Raw genomic sequence first — 19,915 nt, forward strand, 5'->3', positions numbered from 1 at the left:
GAGTTGAGAAGCGTTGCTCACCTGCGCTGGTCGTCTCCTTGATCAGCTGCTGGGATTGCCAAACACTCATCCATGTGACCGTGGAATAGCCTGAGCACATACCCTCCAGTCAGAAAACCTACATAAGATGAGATTCACACTGCTGACGGAAAGCAAGGAGGTTTATGGATTCAAATAACAAGAAGAAGAAAAGTCAACCTTCAGCTAGCTCACAACCAGACATAACCGGAGTCATTGTCCACAATGTTTGCATGAAGGAAGCATCCACCATTAAGTCACCGCTGGCATAGGACAGATGCTGAAAAGAAATTATGAGTTAGAAATACACAGTTAACAAATGCATAACAGAGCATGTTCATGCAGTTTGTATTTACCAAATATCGCTCTGATGAAACACTGACAAGAATCAGGTCGTCTCCCACTCTGACTTTCTCCCCTTCAGATCTTTGCTTAGAGGCTGGATGGATGGTCCACCAGCAGGCTTCCCCTGCAACGCACAAACGTACGGACATTTGTCTAGCTATCTTACAATATTACTACACAAGTGCTCTCTGAGCTGCCACTCCTCTCTGAGCTGCCACCTTATCGTGGTAGAGGAGTTTGCGTGTCCCAATGATCCTAGGAGCTATGTTGTCCGGGGGCTTTATGCCCCCTGGTAGGGTCTCCCAAGGCAAACAGGTTCTAGGTGAGGGATCAGACAAAGAGCAGCTCGAAGACCTCTATGAAGAAGACAAAACATGGACCCATTTTTCCCTCGCCCGGACGCGGGTCACCGGGGCCCCCTTCTGGAGCCAGGCCCGGAGGTGGGGCACGATGGCGAGCGCCTGGTGGCCGGGCCTGTTCCCATGGGGTCCGGCCGGGCACAGCCCGAAGAGGCAACGTGGGTCACCCCTCCAATGGGCTCACCACCCATAGCAGGGGCCATAGAGGTCGGGTGCAATGTGAGCTGGGCGGCAGCCGAAGGCAGGGCACTTGGCGGTCCGATCCTCGGCTACAGAAGCCAGCTCTTGGGACGTGGAACGTCACCTCACTGGGGGGGAAAGAGCCTGAGCTACTGCGCGAAGTGGAGAAGTTCCGGCTGGATATAGTCGGACTCACTTCGACGCACAGCAAGGGCTCTGGAACCACTTCTCTCGAGAGGGACTGGACCCTCTTCCACTCTGGCGTTGCCGACAGTGAGAGGCGACGGACTGGGGTGGCAATTCTGGTTGCCCCCCGGCTTAAAGCCTGCACGTTGGAGTTCAACCCAGTGGACGAAAGGGTAGCCTCCCTCCGCCTTCGGGTGGGGGGACAGGTCCTGACTGTTGTTTGTGCTTACGCACCAAACAGCAGTTCAGAGTACCCACCCTTTTTGGGTACACCCGAGGGAGTACTGGAAAGTGCTCCCCCGGGTGATTCCCTTGTCCTACTGGGGGACTTCAACGCTCATGTTGGCAACGACAGTGAAACCCGGAGAGGCGTGATTAGGAAGAATGGCCGCCCGGATCTGAACCCGAGTGGTGTTTTGTTATTGGACTTTTGTGCTCGTCACAGTTTGTCCATTACAAACACCATGTTCAAACATAAGGGTGTCCATATGTGCACTTGGCACCAGGACACCCTAGGCCGCAGTTCCATGATCGACTTTGTAGTTGTGTCATCGGATTTGCGGCCTTAAGTTTTGGACACTCGGGTGAAGAGAGGGGCGGAGCTTTCTACCGATCATCACCTGGTGGTGAGTTGGCTGCGATGGTGGGGGAGGATGCCGGACTGACCTGGCAGGCCCAAACGTATTGTGAGGGTCTGCTGGGAACGTCTGGCAGAGTCTCCTGTCAGAGAAAGTTTCAATTCCCACCTCCGGAAGAACTTCGAACATGTCACGAGGGACGTGCTGGACATTGAGTCCGAGTGGAGCATGTTCCGCACCTCTATTGTCGAGGCGGCTGATCGGACCTGTGGCCGCAAGGTAGTTGGTGCCTGTCGAGGCGGCAATCCTAAAACCCCTTGGTGGACACCAGCGGTGAGGGATGCCGGCAAGCTGAAGAAGGAGTCCTATCGGGTCCTTTTGGCTCATAGGACTCCGGAGGCAGTGGACAGGTACCGACAGGCCAAGCGGTGTGCGGCTTCAGCGGTCGCTGAGGCAAAAACTCGGACATGGGAGGAGTTCGGGGAAGCCATGGAAAACGACTTCCGGACGGCTTCGAAGCGATTCTGGACCACCGTCCGCCGCCTCAGGAAGGGGAAGCAGTGCACTATCAACACCGTGTATGGTGCGGATGGTGTTCTGCTGACCTCAACAGCGGATGTTGTGGATAGGTGGAAGGAATATTTCGAAGACCTCCTCAATCCCACCAACACGTCTTCCTATGAGGAAGCAGTGCCTGGGGAATCTGTGGTGGACTCTCCTATTTCTGGGGCTGAGGTCGCTGAGGTAGTTAAAAAGCTCCTCGGTGGCAAGGCCCCGGGGGTGGACTAGACCCGCCCGGAGTTCCTTAAGGCTCTGGATGCTGTGGGGCTGTCTTGGTTGACAAGACTCTGCAGCATCGCGTGGACATCGGGGGCAGTACCTCTGGATTGGCAGACCGGGGTGGTGGTTCCTCTCTTTAAGAAGGGGGACCGGAGGGTGTGTTCCAACTATCGTGGGATCACACTCCTCAGCCTTATTCAGGTGTACTGGAGAGGAGGCTACGCCGGATAGTCGAACCTCGGATTCAGGAGGAACAGTGTGGTTTTCGTCCTGGTCGTGGAACTGTGGACCAGCTCTATACTCTCGGCAGGGTTCTTGAGGGTGCATGGGAGTTTGCCCAACCAGTCTACATGTGCTTTGTGGACTTGGAGAAGGCATTCGACCGTGTCCCCTCGGGAAGTCCTGTGGGGAGTGCTCAGAGAGTATGGGGTATCGGACTGTCTTATTGTGGCGGTCCGCTCCCTGTACGATCAGTGCCAGAGCTTGGTCCGCATTGCCGGCAGTAAGTCGAACACTTTTCCAGTGAGAGTTGGACTCCGCCAAGGCTGTCCTTTGTCACCGATTCTGTTCATAACTTTTACGGACAGAATTTCTAGGCGCAGTCAAGGCGTTGAGGGGTTCCGGTTTGGTGACCGCAGGATTAGGTCTCTGCTTTTTGCAGATGATTTGGTCCTGATGGCTTCATCTGACCGGGATCTTCAGCTCTTACTGGATCGGTTTGCAGCCGAGTGTGAAGCGACCGGAATGAGAATCAGCACCTCCAAGTCCGAGTCCATGGTTCTCGCCCGGAAAAGGGTGGAATGCCATCTCCGGGTTGGGGAGGAGACACTGCCCCAAGTGGAGGAGTTCAAGTACCTAGGAGTCTTGTTCACGAGTGAGGGAAGAGTGGGTCGTGAGATCGACAGGCGGATCGGTGCCGCGTCTTCAGTAATGCGGACGTTGTACCGATCCGTTGTGGTGAAGAAGGAGCTGAGCCGGAAGGCAAAGCTCTCAATTTACCGGTCGATCTACGTTCCCATCCTCACCTATGGTCATGAGCTTTGGGTCATGACCGAAAGGATAAGATCACGGGTACAAGCGGCCGAAATGAGTTTCCTCCGCCGTGTGGCGGGGCTCTCCCTTAGAGATAGGGTGAGAAGCTCTGCCATCCGGGAGGAACTCAAAGTAAAGCCACTGCTCCTTCACATCGAGAGGAGCCAGATGAGGTGGTTCGGGCATCTGGTCACGATGCCACCCGAACGCCTCCCTAGGGAGGTGTTTAGGGCACGTCCAACCGGTAAGAGGCCACGGGGAAGACCCAGGACACGTTGGGAAGACTATGTCTCCCGGCTGGCCTGGGAACACCTCGGGATCCCCCGGGAAGAGCTAGACGAAGTGGCTGGGGAAAGGGAAGTCTGAGTTTCCCTGCTTAGGTTGTTGCCCCCGCGACCTGACCTCGGATAAGCGGAAGAAGATGGATGGATGGAGATGGATGGTGCTATAGTAAATGCCATCTAAAAACAGATTAAGGGCTGGCTCAGGTTTATTAGTTGTGACGCCTACATCTTGTGAATGCCCTGTATGCTGTATGGCAAGTGCAGAAGTTTATAGGCACCTGTGGACTCTTCCTGCAAGCCCACGTCAAACGCCAGCTTGTCTGTGAGCGAACGTGATGTCGTCAAACAGCTTAAGTACTGTGACAAAAAAGAAGGTGGAAAAAAGGGAAGAGTTACGGACAAACACTTATTGAATTATAGTGCACTCACCATGCTCGAATGAGTGTGCTTCAAGAGGATGGCATGTCCGTACAGTAGAGTGCGATGGCCCCCACCTTGTGAAGACTGACACAAGCAGGTAGAAAGGTGGTTAAATTGGGTACCTTTGGGCAGAAAAGTCAGACAAACTTACCCATTTGTCCAAATCAACAGCCTGTGGAAGACAAAAACAGAGTTCAGACAATGTAAAAGTGAGATCCTTTTGAAATACTATTGTTAAGAATGGAAAATGGCTGACCTCATCCACAGATGTGTTGGACAGCATCTCCTGCAGCGCCCGCACAGATAAGGACTGCTCCAGTATGAAGCAGCAGATGGCCAAATCGGGTGGGACATTCTGAAACGCAATAATCCTTCAGCATTTGGTGACAAAGAAGCTGAAGAACGAGACTGATGCATGCTGCATTACCTGAGCGTTGGAGGTGGTCTCTAGGAAACAGAGACGATTTCCGAATCCTTCGCACGACAGGCAGAGTTTGATCTGCTCTTTTAGAATGGAGGCCGTGCACTGCAGGACCACATGATCATCCTGCAACAGACAACAAAAAGAGAAAGGAGCGCTTATTAGAGACGCGCTGTGAGATACAAGGCAGGTGAGTTTTTTTATTTATTTATTTTCATACTGCATGCTCTCATCAATGTTATAACAGGTATAACTATAAATAAAATAACAAAAATATGCACTTTGTATAAATATGTTAACATATTCTTCTTAGTCACATTTATATATTTTTATTGAATGAAAAAAACATTTGGGGTCTCACTTTTTATTGTACAAACTCCGTTTCCACATGAGTTGGGAAATTGTGTTAGATGTAAATAGAAACGGAATACAACGCTTTGCAAATCCTTTTCAACCCATATTCAATTGAATGCACTACAAAGACAAGATATTTGATGTTCAAACTCATCAATTTTTTTTTTTTTGCAAATAGTAATTAACTTGGAATTTCATGGCTGAAACACGTGGCAAAGTAGTTGGGAAAGGACATGTTCACCACTGTGTTACATCACCTTTTCTTTTAACAACACTCAATATAACGTTTGGGAACTGAGGAAACTAATTGTTGAAGCTTTGAAAGTGGAATTCTTTCACATTCTTGTTTTATGTAGAGCTTCAGTCGTTCAAGAAGTCTCCGCTGTTGTATTTTACGCTTCATGATGTGCCGCACATTTTTGATGGGAGGCAGGTCTGGACTGCAGGCGGGCCAGTAAGTACCAGCACTCTTTTTTCACGAAGCCATGGTGTTTTAACACTTGTCTTGCTGAAATAGGCAGGGGCGTCCATGATAATGTTGCTTGGATGACAACATATGTTGCTCCAAAACCTGTATGGACCTTTCAGCATTAATGGTGCCTTCACAGATGTGTAAGTGACCCATGCCTTGGCCAATAATACACACTCATACCATCACAGATGCTGGCTTATGAACTTTGCGCCAATAACAATCCGACTGGTTATTTTCCTCTTTGTTCTGGAGGACACCACGTCCTCTGTTTCCAAATGTAATTTGAAATGTGGACTCGTCAGACCACAGAACACCTTTCCACTTTGCATCAGTCCATTAGGTGAGCTCAGGCACAGCCAACCGGCGGCGTTTCAGGATATTGTTGATAAATGGATTTGGTTTTGCATAGTAGAGTTTTAACTTGCACTTACAGATGTAGCGACCAACTGTAGTTACAGACAGTGGTTTTATGAAGTGTTCCTGACCCCATGTGGTGATATCCTTTACACACTGATGTTGGTTTTTGATGCAGTACCGCCTGAGGGATCAAAAGTCTGTAAGATCATCGCTTACGTGCAGTGATTTCTCCAGATTCTCTGAACTTTTTGATGATTTTACAGACTGTAGATGGTAAAATCCCTAAATTCCTTGCAATAACTCCTTGAGAAATGTTGTTTTAAAACTGTTCGACAATTTGCCTACAAAGTGGTGACCCTCGCCTTATCCCTGTTTGTGAATTACTTAACATTTCATGGAAGCTGCTTTTATACCCAATCATGGCACCCAACTGTTCCTAATTAGCCTGTACACCTGTGTGATGTTCCACATAAGTGTTTGATGAGCATTCCTCAACTTTATCAGTATTTATTGCCACCTTTCCCAACTTTCCGTGTTGCTGGCATAAAATTCTAAAGTTAATGATTATTTGCAAAAAAAAAATGTTTATTAGTTTGAACATCAAATATGTTGTCTTTGTAGCATATTCAACTGAATATGGGTTGAAAATTATTTGCAAATCATTGTATTCCGTTTATATTTACATCTAACACAATTTCCCAACTCATATGGAAACGGGGTTTGTATGATAAGCACATATACATATCCTCTTCCAGAAAAATATTTTATATACAGTATGTATGTAACTTTGATTTCAAAAGTCTGATCACCTGGAATGAAAATAAAACAACCACAAACTTTCCTTGTGAAATCAGTTCGTCAGGGCAGAGCGGGAGGCACCACCACTGTTCTAAATTGCTCTAAAGCAGTGATTCTCAAACTGTGGTACATCTCCATCTAGCATTATGCCAAATAATCACTTGATTTAAGTGTCACTGTACTCTGTACGGTGTGTAATGTTACAATAGCCAAAAATATCAAATATACCTGTTAAATAAAACCCCTGCCTTTTTTAATAAACCAATGGCCCTACAAACACTGCTATATTTTAATGTTGTTTATTATGGTAGTACTTGGAGAGACAATTTTTTTTCTGAGGTGGTACTTGGTGAAAAAAAATTGTAAACCACGGCTCTAGAGTCTTGATTATTACATGTACTGTATTTTTTCTTTACTGAATTTCTTTTGCTGCCCTCCCTTGTGCCCACCTCTCTTGCTGTCTGAATATGGGCCCCCCAAAACCTCCCACCCCCAGTCATATAAGCCCTCTATTTCAAGCCACTGCACCTGCTGTTCACACGTCCCCTTTTGGAAAGCACCAGATATTTCTGATTTCATTGGAAAGCATGTCCCACATCACCCTGCTACAATCAAGCAATTTGTTTGGCTGGCTTGCATGAAGGAGGAATTGCTGCCAACATACATTTTGGTTACAAGACTCACAAAGACAAATTAGTACAGTGTTGGTTGGGGTAAATATGTATGCCACATATCTTTTTGCTACTTAGTAAAATAATGGCCTTGAAGCTAAAATGATGACACCTACTAAAGTTTACCATTTACTACCGATTACCCTAAGTTTTGTTAAAAAATATGAGCTGGTAAAAAGATAATCAGAATCAGAAGTACTTTATTAATCCCCAAGGGAAAATTAAGACAAGAGGTGTTTTTCAGCTAAATAGTTGTCTCACTTGTAGCATCTATCTCAACACATTATGATCAGTCTGTTTTAAGTGAGTTAGAGACAAAACGTGTCTTTTTTTCAAATTGGCACCAGCACAAAAATATTGTATGGTTATGCTACCTCTGCTTGCCATAACCGTTTAACTATGAACTTGTGTCTTCTACACAAGAATGATTGGTTTGAGGTGTATGGGGGGAGTTGAAGAATAATATTTCAGCACAGGGGAAATTAATATGAATTCATTTTTGACTTGACATAATTCATGTAAATACCACTAAAATAATTTACCTTTTTAAGTAGTTCTTGTGTATAACTAGATTAAGTGGTGCCACAGTTTGAGAAGTAATCAAAAACATATTTAATCCATCCATTTTTTTGTAATTTTGTCCTCATTAAGGACACAGGTAAACTGGAGCCTATCCCAGCTGACTTGGGGGAAAAAGCCATTCAGACTGTGGACAATTTAGAGCAGAGCTATTCTCACTGGCAATCCTGGGGCTAAATCCGGCCTTGGAATGACCCCACCCCGGATCACAGGTTCAGTTCAAAACTTTGAACGTTTTGCTGCAAATTCCAAAACACTCGAGTGCTCCGATCGTATTGAGCAACTTGGACCAAAGAAATCCCATTGACAGATCATTGCAATGATATTTTAACCTAACTAGCAAACACAGACCACTGGGGTCCATACTTGTGATCTTCAAGGCACCCCTAATTTTAAATGTTGCCTATCATGTGCAATCATTATGAAAGACATGATGACAGATTTTTTTTTTATGTATTCTTTGATATTAGAGAAACTTAAAACAAAAGTCTGCTTACAGCGACGCCAATGGGAGGTCCTCTATTCCGCCCATAAAAAAACAATAAATAACCCTTCAAAAAGCGCCAACAATACTTATACATTTTGTGACTTGAATATTAACCAAGTATTAGTAATATTGTTATTATAAGCGCTAATGCAGACAAACTATCTATAGTATATATACATACATATATACTGTATATATATATATATATATATATATATATACATATATATATAACAATATATATATATATATATATATATATATATATAACAATAAATAACCATTCAAAAAGCGCCAACAATACTCATACATTTTGTGACTTGAATATTAACCAAGTATTAGTAATATTGTTATTATAAGCGCTAATGCAGACAAACTATCCATAGTATATATACATACATACATATATACTGTATATATATATATATATATATATATATATATATATATATATATATATATATATATATATATATATATATATATATATATATATATATATGTATATATATATATGCAGGACAAGCCAAAAGTTTGGACACGCCTTCTCATACAATGTGTATTCTTTATTTTCATGAATTTACATTGTAGATTGTCAGTGAAGGCATCAAAACTCTGAAGGAAAACATGTGGAGTTATGTACTTTACAAAAAAAGGTGAAATAAATTAAAACATGTTTAATATTCTAGTTTCTTCAAAATAGACACCCTTTCTCTGATTACTGCTTTGCACACTCTTGGCATTCATAATATTCAGAGGTGCGCTTATAACAATTTTCGCCTTGTGAGAGTCTGTGGGGGGGTGGCCAAAAATGGTTTATTTTTAATTGAGGAACACTGAATTAACCTAATATTCATATTTTTAGAACTTAGGAGGATTTGTAACCCTCAATCTCCTGACTGTGCTGTGAATGTTACTATAAATAATGTAAAATAAATTGTTAAGAGCTTAAAACACACTTTCAGTATATGGCAATATATATTTACCATAAATTATATGTTATAAATGATAAATGATAAATGGGTTGTACTTGTATAGCGCATTTCTACCTTCAAGATACTCAAAGCGCTTTGACACTACTTCCACATTTACCCATTCACACACTGATGGAGGGAGCTGCCATGCAAGGCGCTAACTAGCACCCATCAGGAGCAAGGGTGAAGTGTCTTGCTCAGGACACAACGGACGTGACGAGGTTGGTACTAGGTGGGGATTGAACCAGGGACCCTTGGGTTGCGCAGGGTCACTCTCCCACTTAGATGTGACCTGCACTACAGAATACCATTTATATGAAATCTGCCTGGCAACACGTGGCTGCGTAAATGTACATTAGTGCTCATGCACTAGCATTGTATGTAATGAAAAAGTAACCCAGAAATGTTATTACAATAAGGTGAGATGAGTAAATAAGGCCACTGGGTATATAAAGTGACCGACCATTTAGCATATATTAGAACATGATAGCTTATTAAATGGCCACATGATTAAAGTGGCATTGCCATTACTGTAATTGACAATAACTATCAGACATCATAGATGTGTCTGCAGTGTTGCTGGCACACCAAATCCACTAAATGACAGATGTGCGTGTTAGGTTTCTATGACGTTGTGAGTCTAAATTAATGTGTGTACAGTTATGCCAGGCTGACGGACTGCCTGACCTACACACACACAGGACAGCTGTTATTATGACACCTCCAGAGGAGTATTGCTTTAATGCATTAACAAGTAAAGTTCTGTTTGCGTATGTGTAGAGGACTTGGTAACGTTTTGTGCAATATCGAACTTCCTCAGCAGCCCAATTCCCACAAGGAATCATGTAAGCAGGTGCTGAAACGGGCCTGGCTTTGAGGCTGTTAATCCTCACACAGTATATATAGACCTAAGCAACAGACACACACTTTATGAAGCATTGTTAGCATGCTTTTGACTCAGGCTTCGTCAAATTAGCAACTGGAACATTAATCCAATTTATCATCCTAATTCAAACGGCTCAAATATGAGGTGTGTTTATTGGTTTTGCACATAGAGCTGCAAGAGAACAGGATGGGGATGACCTTAATCAACGCAAAAACAACAACAAAAGGGGGTGAATGTACAGAAGTAGATATATTTATAGTCCATAATTGGAGCAAAGATCACACTTACTTTTCAATTGTTAGTTGGTAATTGGGTACAGCATACTGCAATTAATCCAAATATAAACAAATATTTTAGATGCTTCTGTTCTAACGTGATACTTTTCTAGAGTCAATCTTTAAATGTTGTGCACCAAAACAATTGAAAAAAACCATCAGATTATTGTTAAAAGCCCAAGTATAGTAAGCCACGTTCTTTACACTAATTCAAAGTTTGGCCTCTAAAACAGGATACCTCAACGTGTCATGTCATTACTTATATCCAGTTACTAGGCACAATTTGTTTGTGTGTTGATGCTATAAAGAACATTTTGTCTCGGTGATAAACCAGAATAATATCAAGTATCCACAAGGATATAAATAGATAACAATGCCTACAAAACCAGCCAACTGTTCATGTCAATCCAAATGTCGCCATTGCGAACATACTAAAATAAGAGAGCCTGGGCATGATTCTGTGGTTTATTGTTGTAGAATAGAGAATGTGTTTATATGTTTTTAAATGTCATTCTCCATGTATCGTAGAGAAATACAGCATCACTTACTGTTCGCAAGAACTGAATCTCTTCCTCGCCGTCTGCACCTTCTGACATTCTGCTGAAGCATTAAACACACCACCTTGGCTGAGAGAAATGTGCTTCTTGGTTCCCCTGCTGACTGCAAGGAAAGGTGAAATGTTGCTGAAGGGTTTGTTGAGGCCGATGGGGGTTCCAGCCCCTCACTCTCTCTCTCTCTTTCTCTCTAACCCGTTTTCTCTCTCTAGGACTCTTATGATAGCTTGGGGGATTGACTGACTGTCATTCTCCGTCATAACTGCATAATGGAGAGGAGGAGTAACTGGATCAGGCGGCTCTACAAAAGTTTTTTTTTTCTCCCTTTTGATTATTTCAAAAAGGTTTCGATTAAAATTGCTTTGAAATCTGAAGGGAATTATTGATATTGGTATATATTATATATAAATTATACATAAGATTGTATTTGTAATACTTATTAGCACTATTATTATAACTATTGCCTTTACTGTGATTAAATTAATAGTATGTTTTTTACATTTTGTTTTACAGAAATTAGCGTAGTTAAATTAAGAGGAAAATAAATAAACTTACACTGACCTGACACACAGCTTAATGTATAGGTACTTTTAATGAACAACATACTACATACAAAAATATATTAACTGTTATTGTTGTCTGTGATTAAGTGTCTGTTTTAAAATTTCAGAGACATTTAGGAATTTTTAGTAAAGAAATATTGTATATTTTCAAGCTATACAAAATGTAAAATACTAGCATGTAGCATTAAAGCTAACATTAGTTACTTGCAAACTCTCATGGATTTTCCGGGAGACTCCCGAAATTTATGGCCTCTCCCGAAAACCTCCCGGGACAAATTTTCTCCCGAAATTCAGGCGGAGCTGGAGGCCACGCCCCCTCCAGCTCCATGCGGACCTGAGTGAGGACAGCCTGTTTTCACGTCCGCTTTGAATTAAATTGAAATATTTATTTCAAACCTGCACAGTACAAATAAACACAGGTTTTGTTTTGTTTTTTTACATTTTGGCAGAGATATTGCTAGGCTTGAAAAGGGGTTGGATGAAGCAGATGCTTATAATATCCCAACCCCTCTCACTCATTCCACATATAACATAATCAATATAATACAAGTACAATACTCACTAAACAAAAACAAGAACAACTCCTGTGATCTAACAATACTATGAGACAAGACAAGACGAGACAAAACACACACACACGCACACACACTCTCACACACACACACACACACACGCACGCACGCACGCACGCACACACACACACACACACACACACACACACACACACACACACACACACACACACACACACACACACACGGGCCCAGACACTCTCCGACCATACACCTCTCTCCCAACGCTCTGTGCTGAGGGCATCACTCTCTTTCCTCCTCGTACTTCTTCAGTACTTCTTTTTAAAACAGTGTTTTGAATTGAATCATGCTAGAACACATTTTTAAGTTGTCCCCTAAGTTGTTCCACAGAGTGACTCCACGCACTAAAATGCACATTGATTTTAAAGTTGTTCTAAATTTAGGCAAATATAATTTCTTGTTTCCTCTTAAACTGTGACTATGGTGATCATCTCTATCATGGAATAGGTTCTGTATATTGGATGGTAGAGAGTTTTGGGATGCCCTAAACATAATTTGAGCAGTTTTAAAGTTGATCACATTGTTCAGTTTAAGTTGCTTTAAGTCCATGAATAGTGGATTTGAATGATGTCTGTAGTGAACATTGGAAACAATCCTGATGGCCTTTTTCTGCAGAGTGACTAAAGGTTGTAGATGTGATTTATAACAATTTCCCCAGACTTCAACACAATAGTTTAAATATGACATAATAAATGAATGATACAATAAAAGCAGAGCATTGGTGTTCAATAGATGACATGATCTCCTCATCATTCCAACACATTTAGCAACTTTTGTCTTCAGGCAACTTATATGGGGCTTCCATGAGATATTTTCATCTATCACCACTCCTAAGAATGAATTTTGTTGAACATATTCTATTGGTGTATCATCAATAACAATCCTGATCGGTGTATTACTTTTGAAATTGCTAAAGTTCATTATTTTGGTCTTCTTTATGTTGGGATGTCGCATGGCTGCAGTTGTGTGTCCCCGAGTATGCAAGAATCCAGGAGAGTTGCGTGGAGGTAAGATGAATTTAATACACAAAAGAAAATAACAAAAGCAAACATAAAGCAGTCGTGCAGATAAACGTTCTCAACATAATATTATCATCGAGCACTGAGGAGTGCTCGAGTGAAACATAAATAGACACTAGTGTGATTGACAGCAGGTGTGAACCGCTGCCAATCAACGAAAAGAGAAAAATAGTGCTCCGTGAATAAAAACAGGAAATACAACAAAATAAGAGCACTGAACCGGAAGTAAATACAAAAACACAAAAAACTAACAGAAATGAAGTGACACATCGTTACAGGACCTCCCCCTCAAGGAACAGATACCAGATGTTCCCTGGGAAAGAAAAAAAAATGGAAAAAAGTCCAAAATGTAAGGGAGGGTGGAGGGAGGATTTGGTGGAGGGTTGCCAAACCTCGTGTCCCCGCAGCCAGCGAGGGAAAGTCAGGTGGCGGCGCCGCGTAGAGCGCCGCTGGAACTGGCGAGGCGGGCGGCCAGGGAACGGCCAAATCACTGGCCGAAAAAGAGGAGAGTGCGCAGGGCACGGCCACATCCACGGCCGACGTAGAAGCGGGCGCGCTGAAGCAGGCCGGGAAGCAGAAGACGTAACCGGCGGCGTGGAAACCGCAGGCGTCATCAACGGCGTGGAAGTGGCAGATGTCATCGGCGGCGTGAAAGCGGCAGACGTCATCGGCGGCGTGAAAGCGGCAGACGTCATCGGCGGCGTGAAAGCGGCAGACGTCATCGGCGGCGTGAAAGCGGCAGGCGTCATCGGCGGCGTGAAAGCGGCAGACGTCATCGGCGGCGTGAAAGCGGCAGACGTCATCGGCGGCGTGAAAGCGGCAGACGTCATCGGCGGCGTGAAAGCGGCAGACGTCATCGGCGGCGTGAAAACGGCAGACGTCATCGGCGGCGTGAAAGCGGCAGACGTCATCAACGGCGTGGAAGCAACAGACGTCATCGGCGGCGTTGAAGCGGCAGGCGTCATCGGCGGCGTGATTGTTGCAGATGTCATCGGCGGCGTGAAAGCGGCAGATGACGCCGGGCGAGGAGCAGCAAATGCTGGCCGAGGAATAGCGGATGCCGGCGGTGACGAAGCCCGGCGTGGTGCTGCTCTTGGCGGCGTTGGGGCTCGGCGTGGAGCCGGCGTTGGGGCTCGGCGTGGAGCCGGCGTTGGGGCTCGGCGTGGAGCCGGCGTTGGGGCTCGGCGTGGAGCCGGCGTTGGGGCTCGGCGTGGAGCCGGCGTTGGGGCTCGGCGTGGAGCCGGCGTTGGGGCTCGGCGTGGAGCCGGCGTTGGGGCTCGGCGTGGAGCCGGCGTTGGGGCTCGGCGTGGAGCCGGCGTTGGAGCTCGGCGTGGAGCCGGCGTTGGGGCTCGGCGTGGAGCCGGCGTTGGGGCTCGGCGTGGAGCCGGCGTTGGGGCTAGGCGTGGAGCCGGCGTTGTGTGCCTGGCTGCACCGCAGTGTATAGTGGGCCCCCCTCCACTAGGTGGCTGCCAGACACCGTTCACACATGCGGGAAAACGTGCCTGCTCGTCGGAGTCCCCCGGTGCGAAAACCAGGGACGGGCGGGAGGGGACCAGGAGGAGGGACGAAGACACGTCCCGTGCCAAGTCCCAGCAGGAGGACAAAAGCGACCTCACTGTGGGCTCCACTGGAGCTCTCGGCGGACCAGAAAAGAGAGCGGGAGCTGGCAAAAAGAGCAGCCGGGGAGCAGCCGCTGGAAGCTGCGTAGGAGCAGGGAGAAGCAGCTCAGCAGACGACGGGAAGGATGGCGGCGGCGGACGTGCCGGTCGGAGAGCCGCAGTCGGCGACGGAGCCGCAGGAGCCGCGAGACGTGAAGGAGGAGGCGGGCGCGCTGGTCGGTGAGCCGTAGCCGGCAGCGTTGCCGAGAGGAAGGATGGCGGCGGAGGACGCGCCGGTCGGAGAGCCGTAGCCGGTAGCGTTGCCGCGGGAGCCGCGAGGCATGCAGGAAGTGGCGGACGTGCTGGTCGGAGAGCCGTAGCCAGTCGTTGAGCCGAGAGGAAAGATGGCGGCGGGGGACGCGCCGGTCGGAGAGCCGAAGCCGGTGGCGTTGCCGCGGGGAGAGGGTCCGCATCTGTTGGCTGGGACCGCACAAACCTGGCCTTCAAGTCCTCCAGGAATTGTGCGGTCCAGAACGTCGGCTGAGGATTGCCGACAGGGATTCTCGCGAGGACACTTTCTTCTGGCTCGATGATACTGTTGGGATGTCGCATGGCTGCAGTTGTGTGTCCCCGAGTATGCAAGAATCCAGGAGAGTTGCGTGGAGGTAAGATGAATTTAATACACAAAAGAAAATAACAAAAGCAAACATAAAGCAGTCGTGCAGATAAACGTTCTCAACATAATATTATCATCGAGCACTGAGGAGTGCTCGAGTGAAACATAAATAGACACTAGTGTGATTGACAGCAGGTGTGAACCGCTGCCAATCAACGAAAAGAGAAAAATAGTGCTCCGTGAATAAAAACAGGAAATACAACAAAATAAGAGCACTGAACCGGAAGTAAATACAAAAACACAAAAAACTAACAGAAATGAAGTGACACATCGTTACACTTTAAGTTCAGAGACAGTTTGTTTGTATTAAACCAAGTTTTTAACTTTATCATCTCCTCAGTTACAGAAGTCAAAAGTTGCTTCACGTCGTCACCAGCAAATGTAATGGTTGTATCGTCAGCAAAGAGGATGAATTTCAGCAGTGTTGATACTTGACATATTTCATTGATATATATATAATAAATAGTGTGGGTCCCGGTATCGACCCCTGGGGGACTCCACAGGTTATGTTCATGAGTGTAGAATGATGTTGGTCCATATGAACAATCTGCTGTCTCTCATTTAAGTAGCTCTCCAACCATTTCCCTGCCAATCCCCTTATGCCATAGTTTTCCAGTTTATTTACCAAAATCTGGTGGTCAATGGCATCGAAAGCCTTTTGCAGGTCAATAAAAATTCCTATAACAAATGTATTCTTCTCCATATCATTAGTAATGTTCTCTATTAAATCAATTAGAGCTAATGAAGTTGACCTATTTAGTCGGAACCCATATTGACAATCAGATAATAATTTGTGCTTTTCAATGAAGCCACGAAGTCTATTATCGAATAATTTTTCCAATATTTTTGATAACTGTGGCAGAAGGGAGACGGGCCGGTAATTGGTGAAGTGGTGTTTGTCTCCAGATTTGAAAATGGGGATGACTTTTGAGAGTTTCATTTGTGACGGAAATTGTCCTAGTCGGAAAGATAAATTGCAGATGTGTGTGAATGGTTTGATGATTTCTTCTGCTACTTTCCGGACCGTCCTCATGTCGAGGTCAAAGATGTCACGTGATGTTTTGTTCTTGCTTTTCTGAATAACCGCTAAGACTTCCTTTTCGACAGTCGGAGTAAGGAACATCGAATAAGGATTTTTTCCAATAAATTCCATGGGCTGTTCATCATTAATTGGGATTTTTTTTGGCAGTTTAGGCCCAATATTAACAAAAAACATATTTAAGCTATCAGCAATCATCTTCTTGTCATTTATGATTTGGTCGTTGTCAACAAAAAACTCTGGATACCAAGGACTGTTTGAACCATGCCCAATAATTGTATTTAATACCTTCCAAATTCCCTTTATGTCATTTTTCTTTTGGATTAATAGTTTGGTGGTGTATTCTTTTCTGCTTGCTCTTAATATACTGGTTAATTAATTTTTATATGTTTTGTACTTTTGTTCTGTTTCTATGGTTTGATGCCTTAAAAAAGTTCTATATAAATATTTTTTCTTTTTGCAAGCATTCGCAAGCCCTTTGGTTATCCATGGAGTTTTTTTTAGAGTTAGTTATTGTGCATTTTTTGATGGGGCAGTGTGTATCATAAATTGAGAGAAAAATATCATGAAATAAATTATAAGCTGCATTTATATCTAATGTTTGAAAAACAGAATCCCAGTTTTGTTTGGCTAAATCATTTTTAAGTGCTGTTAATGATCGTTCTGTTGTGGCTCTTCGATAATATTCACTATTTACAGGTTTGGATGTTTTGCAGTTATTATGGTACACCATGAACACCGGTAAATGATCACTGATATCACTCACTAACAAGCCTCCAGTTACAGTCTGATCTACAATGTTACAGAATATGTTGTCAACAAGTGTGGTGCTGTGTGTTGTGATTCTTGTGGGTCGTGTTATCAGTGGGAATAAGCCCATGGAGAACATGGTGTCAATAAATTCTGCTGTGTGTTTGTGTTTATTAGGATTCAAAAGGTTGATATTAAAGTCACCGCATAATACATATTTTTTGTTTCTCTTAAATAATTTTTCCATCCATTTTTTAAATATTTTCAAGTCGGATCCTGGTGTCCTATAAACGCAGCTTACAATATTGTGTTTCCCATTTGAAAATGATAATTCCACAGTGACACATTCAGAGTTCCTCAACAGCTAAACACATATCATTTACAATACTACAGCTGATATTTTTGTCGACATACAAAGCCACACCTCCTCCTTTCTTAGTTTTACGGTTGGTGCAAAACATTTCATACCCATTTAATTCAAACTCATTACATGAATTCTCATTCATCCATGTCTCTGAAATACCTATAATATTAAATGTAGATTTGAATTGACTCAAATAGTCCTGAATATCATCAAAATGAGAGTGTAGACTCCTGCTATTAAAATGTACCAGAGATATGTTATCATCTTGCATAAATGTTTTATCAAATGTGACATCAGTATAATATAAGCAATCATTGTTGGTGTTTTGATGAGCATTTCTATCTGGATCCATTTCGCTCATAAATCTTTGTGATTTGTAGTTGATGTGGTCTGAGAAATGGATTGATTCCAAACTTTGGTAGTTTTTATCAGATCTTCATTCTCCTCTATTTCAGAGGAGAATTCACTATCAGACCTATGCATATCGAATTATTTCAAAAACATGAAAAAAGGAAGAGGGTGTGTGATCATGGTTAGATAAATTATTAATTTGTTCATGAAACATGAACAAGAGAAGAGGGCATATGGTCAAGGACTGTGGGCCACAGACACACAACACAAACATGCACACAACAACTCGACCATTCAAACAAACACGTAAACAATATCTCATCCACACACACAGAAACATACACTCACACATTGCAGGCAATAAAATAAACATGGAAAAACAAGAAGCTCCCCCCAAGAGCTTCAAAATATCCGATTACAAAAGTAAAAAACTAAAGAAGTAATATTAACATATATATATATATCTATATATATATATATATAGATATATATATATATATATATAAAATATCCGATTACAAAAGTAAAAAACCAAAGAAGTAATATTAACATATATATATATATATATATGTATGAGGTGTGGTAAATATCACATATTTAATATGGAACAACTTCAAAATTCAAAAATAGTTTCCTAAATAATTCCCATTCATCACACCATTTTCTCAGTGAGGTTCGGAAAAGAAAACAGAAAAAAGAAAAAACAGTCACGTGGCAACATGACGCGACAACGACTCAGGAAGAAAACAGATCCATGCCTGTCCAGCACAGATGCACAACGACGAAAAAGTCACAGATGCACGACGAAAAAGTCTCACTGAAGAAAAAATCAAACAAAAATAGTCTTACCAAGTGTCGTATGTCCATGTCTATGTGTGGGGACCCGACGTTTAGCGGAGTTTACGAGGCTGCGGCGATGAACTTTTCGGCATGGATTGTCAAAAAAGTGTTGTTGGGAGCCTTTGGAGAGTTTGATAGTTGCTGGATGGATGAGAAAAGCTTCAAAGCCAGCTTTCCCACAATATAAACACCGTGTCTGCCCAATGACGTTATAACTGTAGAATGATCGAGGGCGAGTTCTTGGTTTCTTATGTGGGTTTATTGTTGGGCAGTTTCATTAACGTCCTCCCAGCGCGGTAACAACATACAACAACAGTAGTCACGTTTTCGTCTACCGTAAAGTAGTTCGTCTGCCGTAAACAGCAATGTTGAGACACTCTTAAACAGAACAATACTGCCATCTACTGTACATGCATATAGTTAGAAAAATAGTGACAGAGAATAGAACAAGGATAGACAATTCAACCCTTAACAATGAGTAGATGAGTGTTATGTGTGTATATGTGTAAATAAATAAACACTGACATTCAAGTATTTCTTTTATTTATATATATATTTAATAAAATAAATATATATATATGTATATATATATAGCTACAATCGGGCGGAAGTTGGGGTACAGCCTGGACAAGTCGCCACCTCATCGCAGGGCCAACACAGATGGACTGACAACATTCACACTCACATTCACACACTAGGGCCAATTTAGTGTTGCCAATCAACCTATCCCCAGGTGCATGTCTTTGGAAGTGGGAGGAAGCCGGAGTACCCGGAGGGAACCCATGCATTCACAGGGAGAACATGCAAACTCCACACAGAATTGTGGATTGAACCCAGGACTACTCAGGACCTTCGTATTGTGATATATATATATATATATATATATATATATATATATATATATATATATATATATATATATATATATATATATATATATATATATATATATATATATATATATATATATATATATATATATATATATATATATATATATATATATATATATATATATATATATATATATATATATATATATATATATATATATATATATATATATATATATATATATGTAGGTGTGGGAAAAATCACAAGACTACTTCATC

At 43.1% G+C, this 19,915-nt stretch overlaps 1 protein-coding gene across 7 annotated transcripts in view; it reads right to left on the bottom strand.

Annotated features, from left to right (window-relative positions):
- The window catches only part of LOC133551594 (ryanodine receptor 1-like), a 70,730-nt gene extending 59,525 nt beyond the window's left edge, over positions 1-11,205 (bottom strand). For all 7 annotated transcript variants that reach the window (XM_061898474.1, XM_061898472.1, XM_061898469.1 and 4 more), the window contains exons 1-9: positions 11,005-11,205; positions 4,610-4,729; positions 4,439-4,537; positions 4,334-4,354; positions 4,192-4,266; positions 4,041-4,119; positions 375-487; positions 199-298; positions 22-118 (exon numbers count right to left, since the gene is read on the bottom strand). In XM_061898474.1, coding sequence (XP_061754458.1) covers positions 22-118; positions 199-298; positions 375-487; positions 4,041-4,119; positions 4,192-4,266; positions 4,334-4,354; positions 4,439-4,537; positions 4,610-4,729; positions 11,005-11,052 — 752 coding nt within the window. In that variant the 5' untranslated portion in view covers positions 11,053-11,205. The remainder of the gene's footprint in view (positions 1-21; positions 119-198; positions 299-374; positions 488-4,040; positions 4,120-4,191; positions 4,267-4,333; positions 4,355-4,438; positions 4,538-4,609; positions 4,730-11,004) is intronic.
- Between the last annotated feature and the right edge of the window lie 8,710 nt (positions 11,206-19,915).

This window comes from Nerophis ophidion, linkage group LG04 (assembly GCF_033978795.1).
Source record: "Nerophis ophidion isolate RoL-2023_Sa linkage group LG04, RoL_Noph_v1.0, whole genome shotgun sequence".
Classification (NCBI taxonomy): domain Eukaryota; kingdom Metazoa; phylum Chordata; class Actinopteri; order Syngnathiformes; family Syngnathidae; genus Nerophis; species Nerophis ophidion.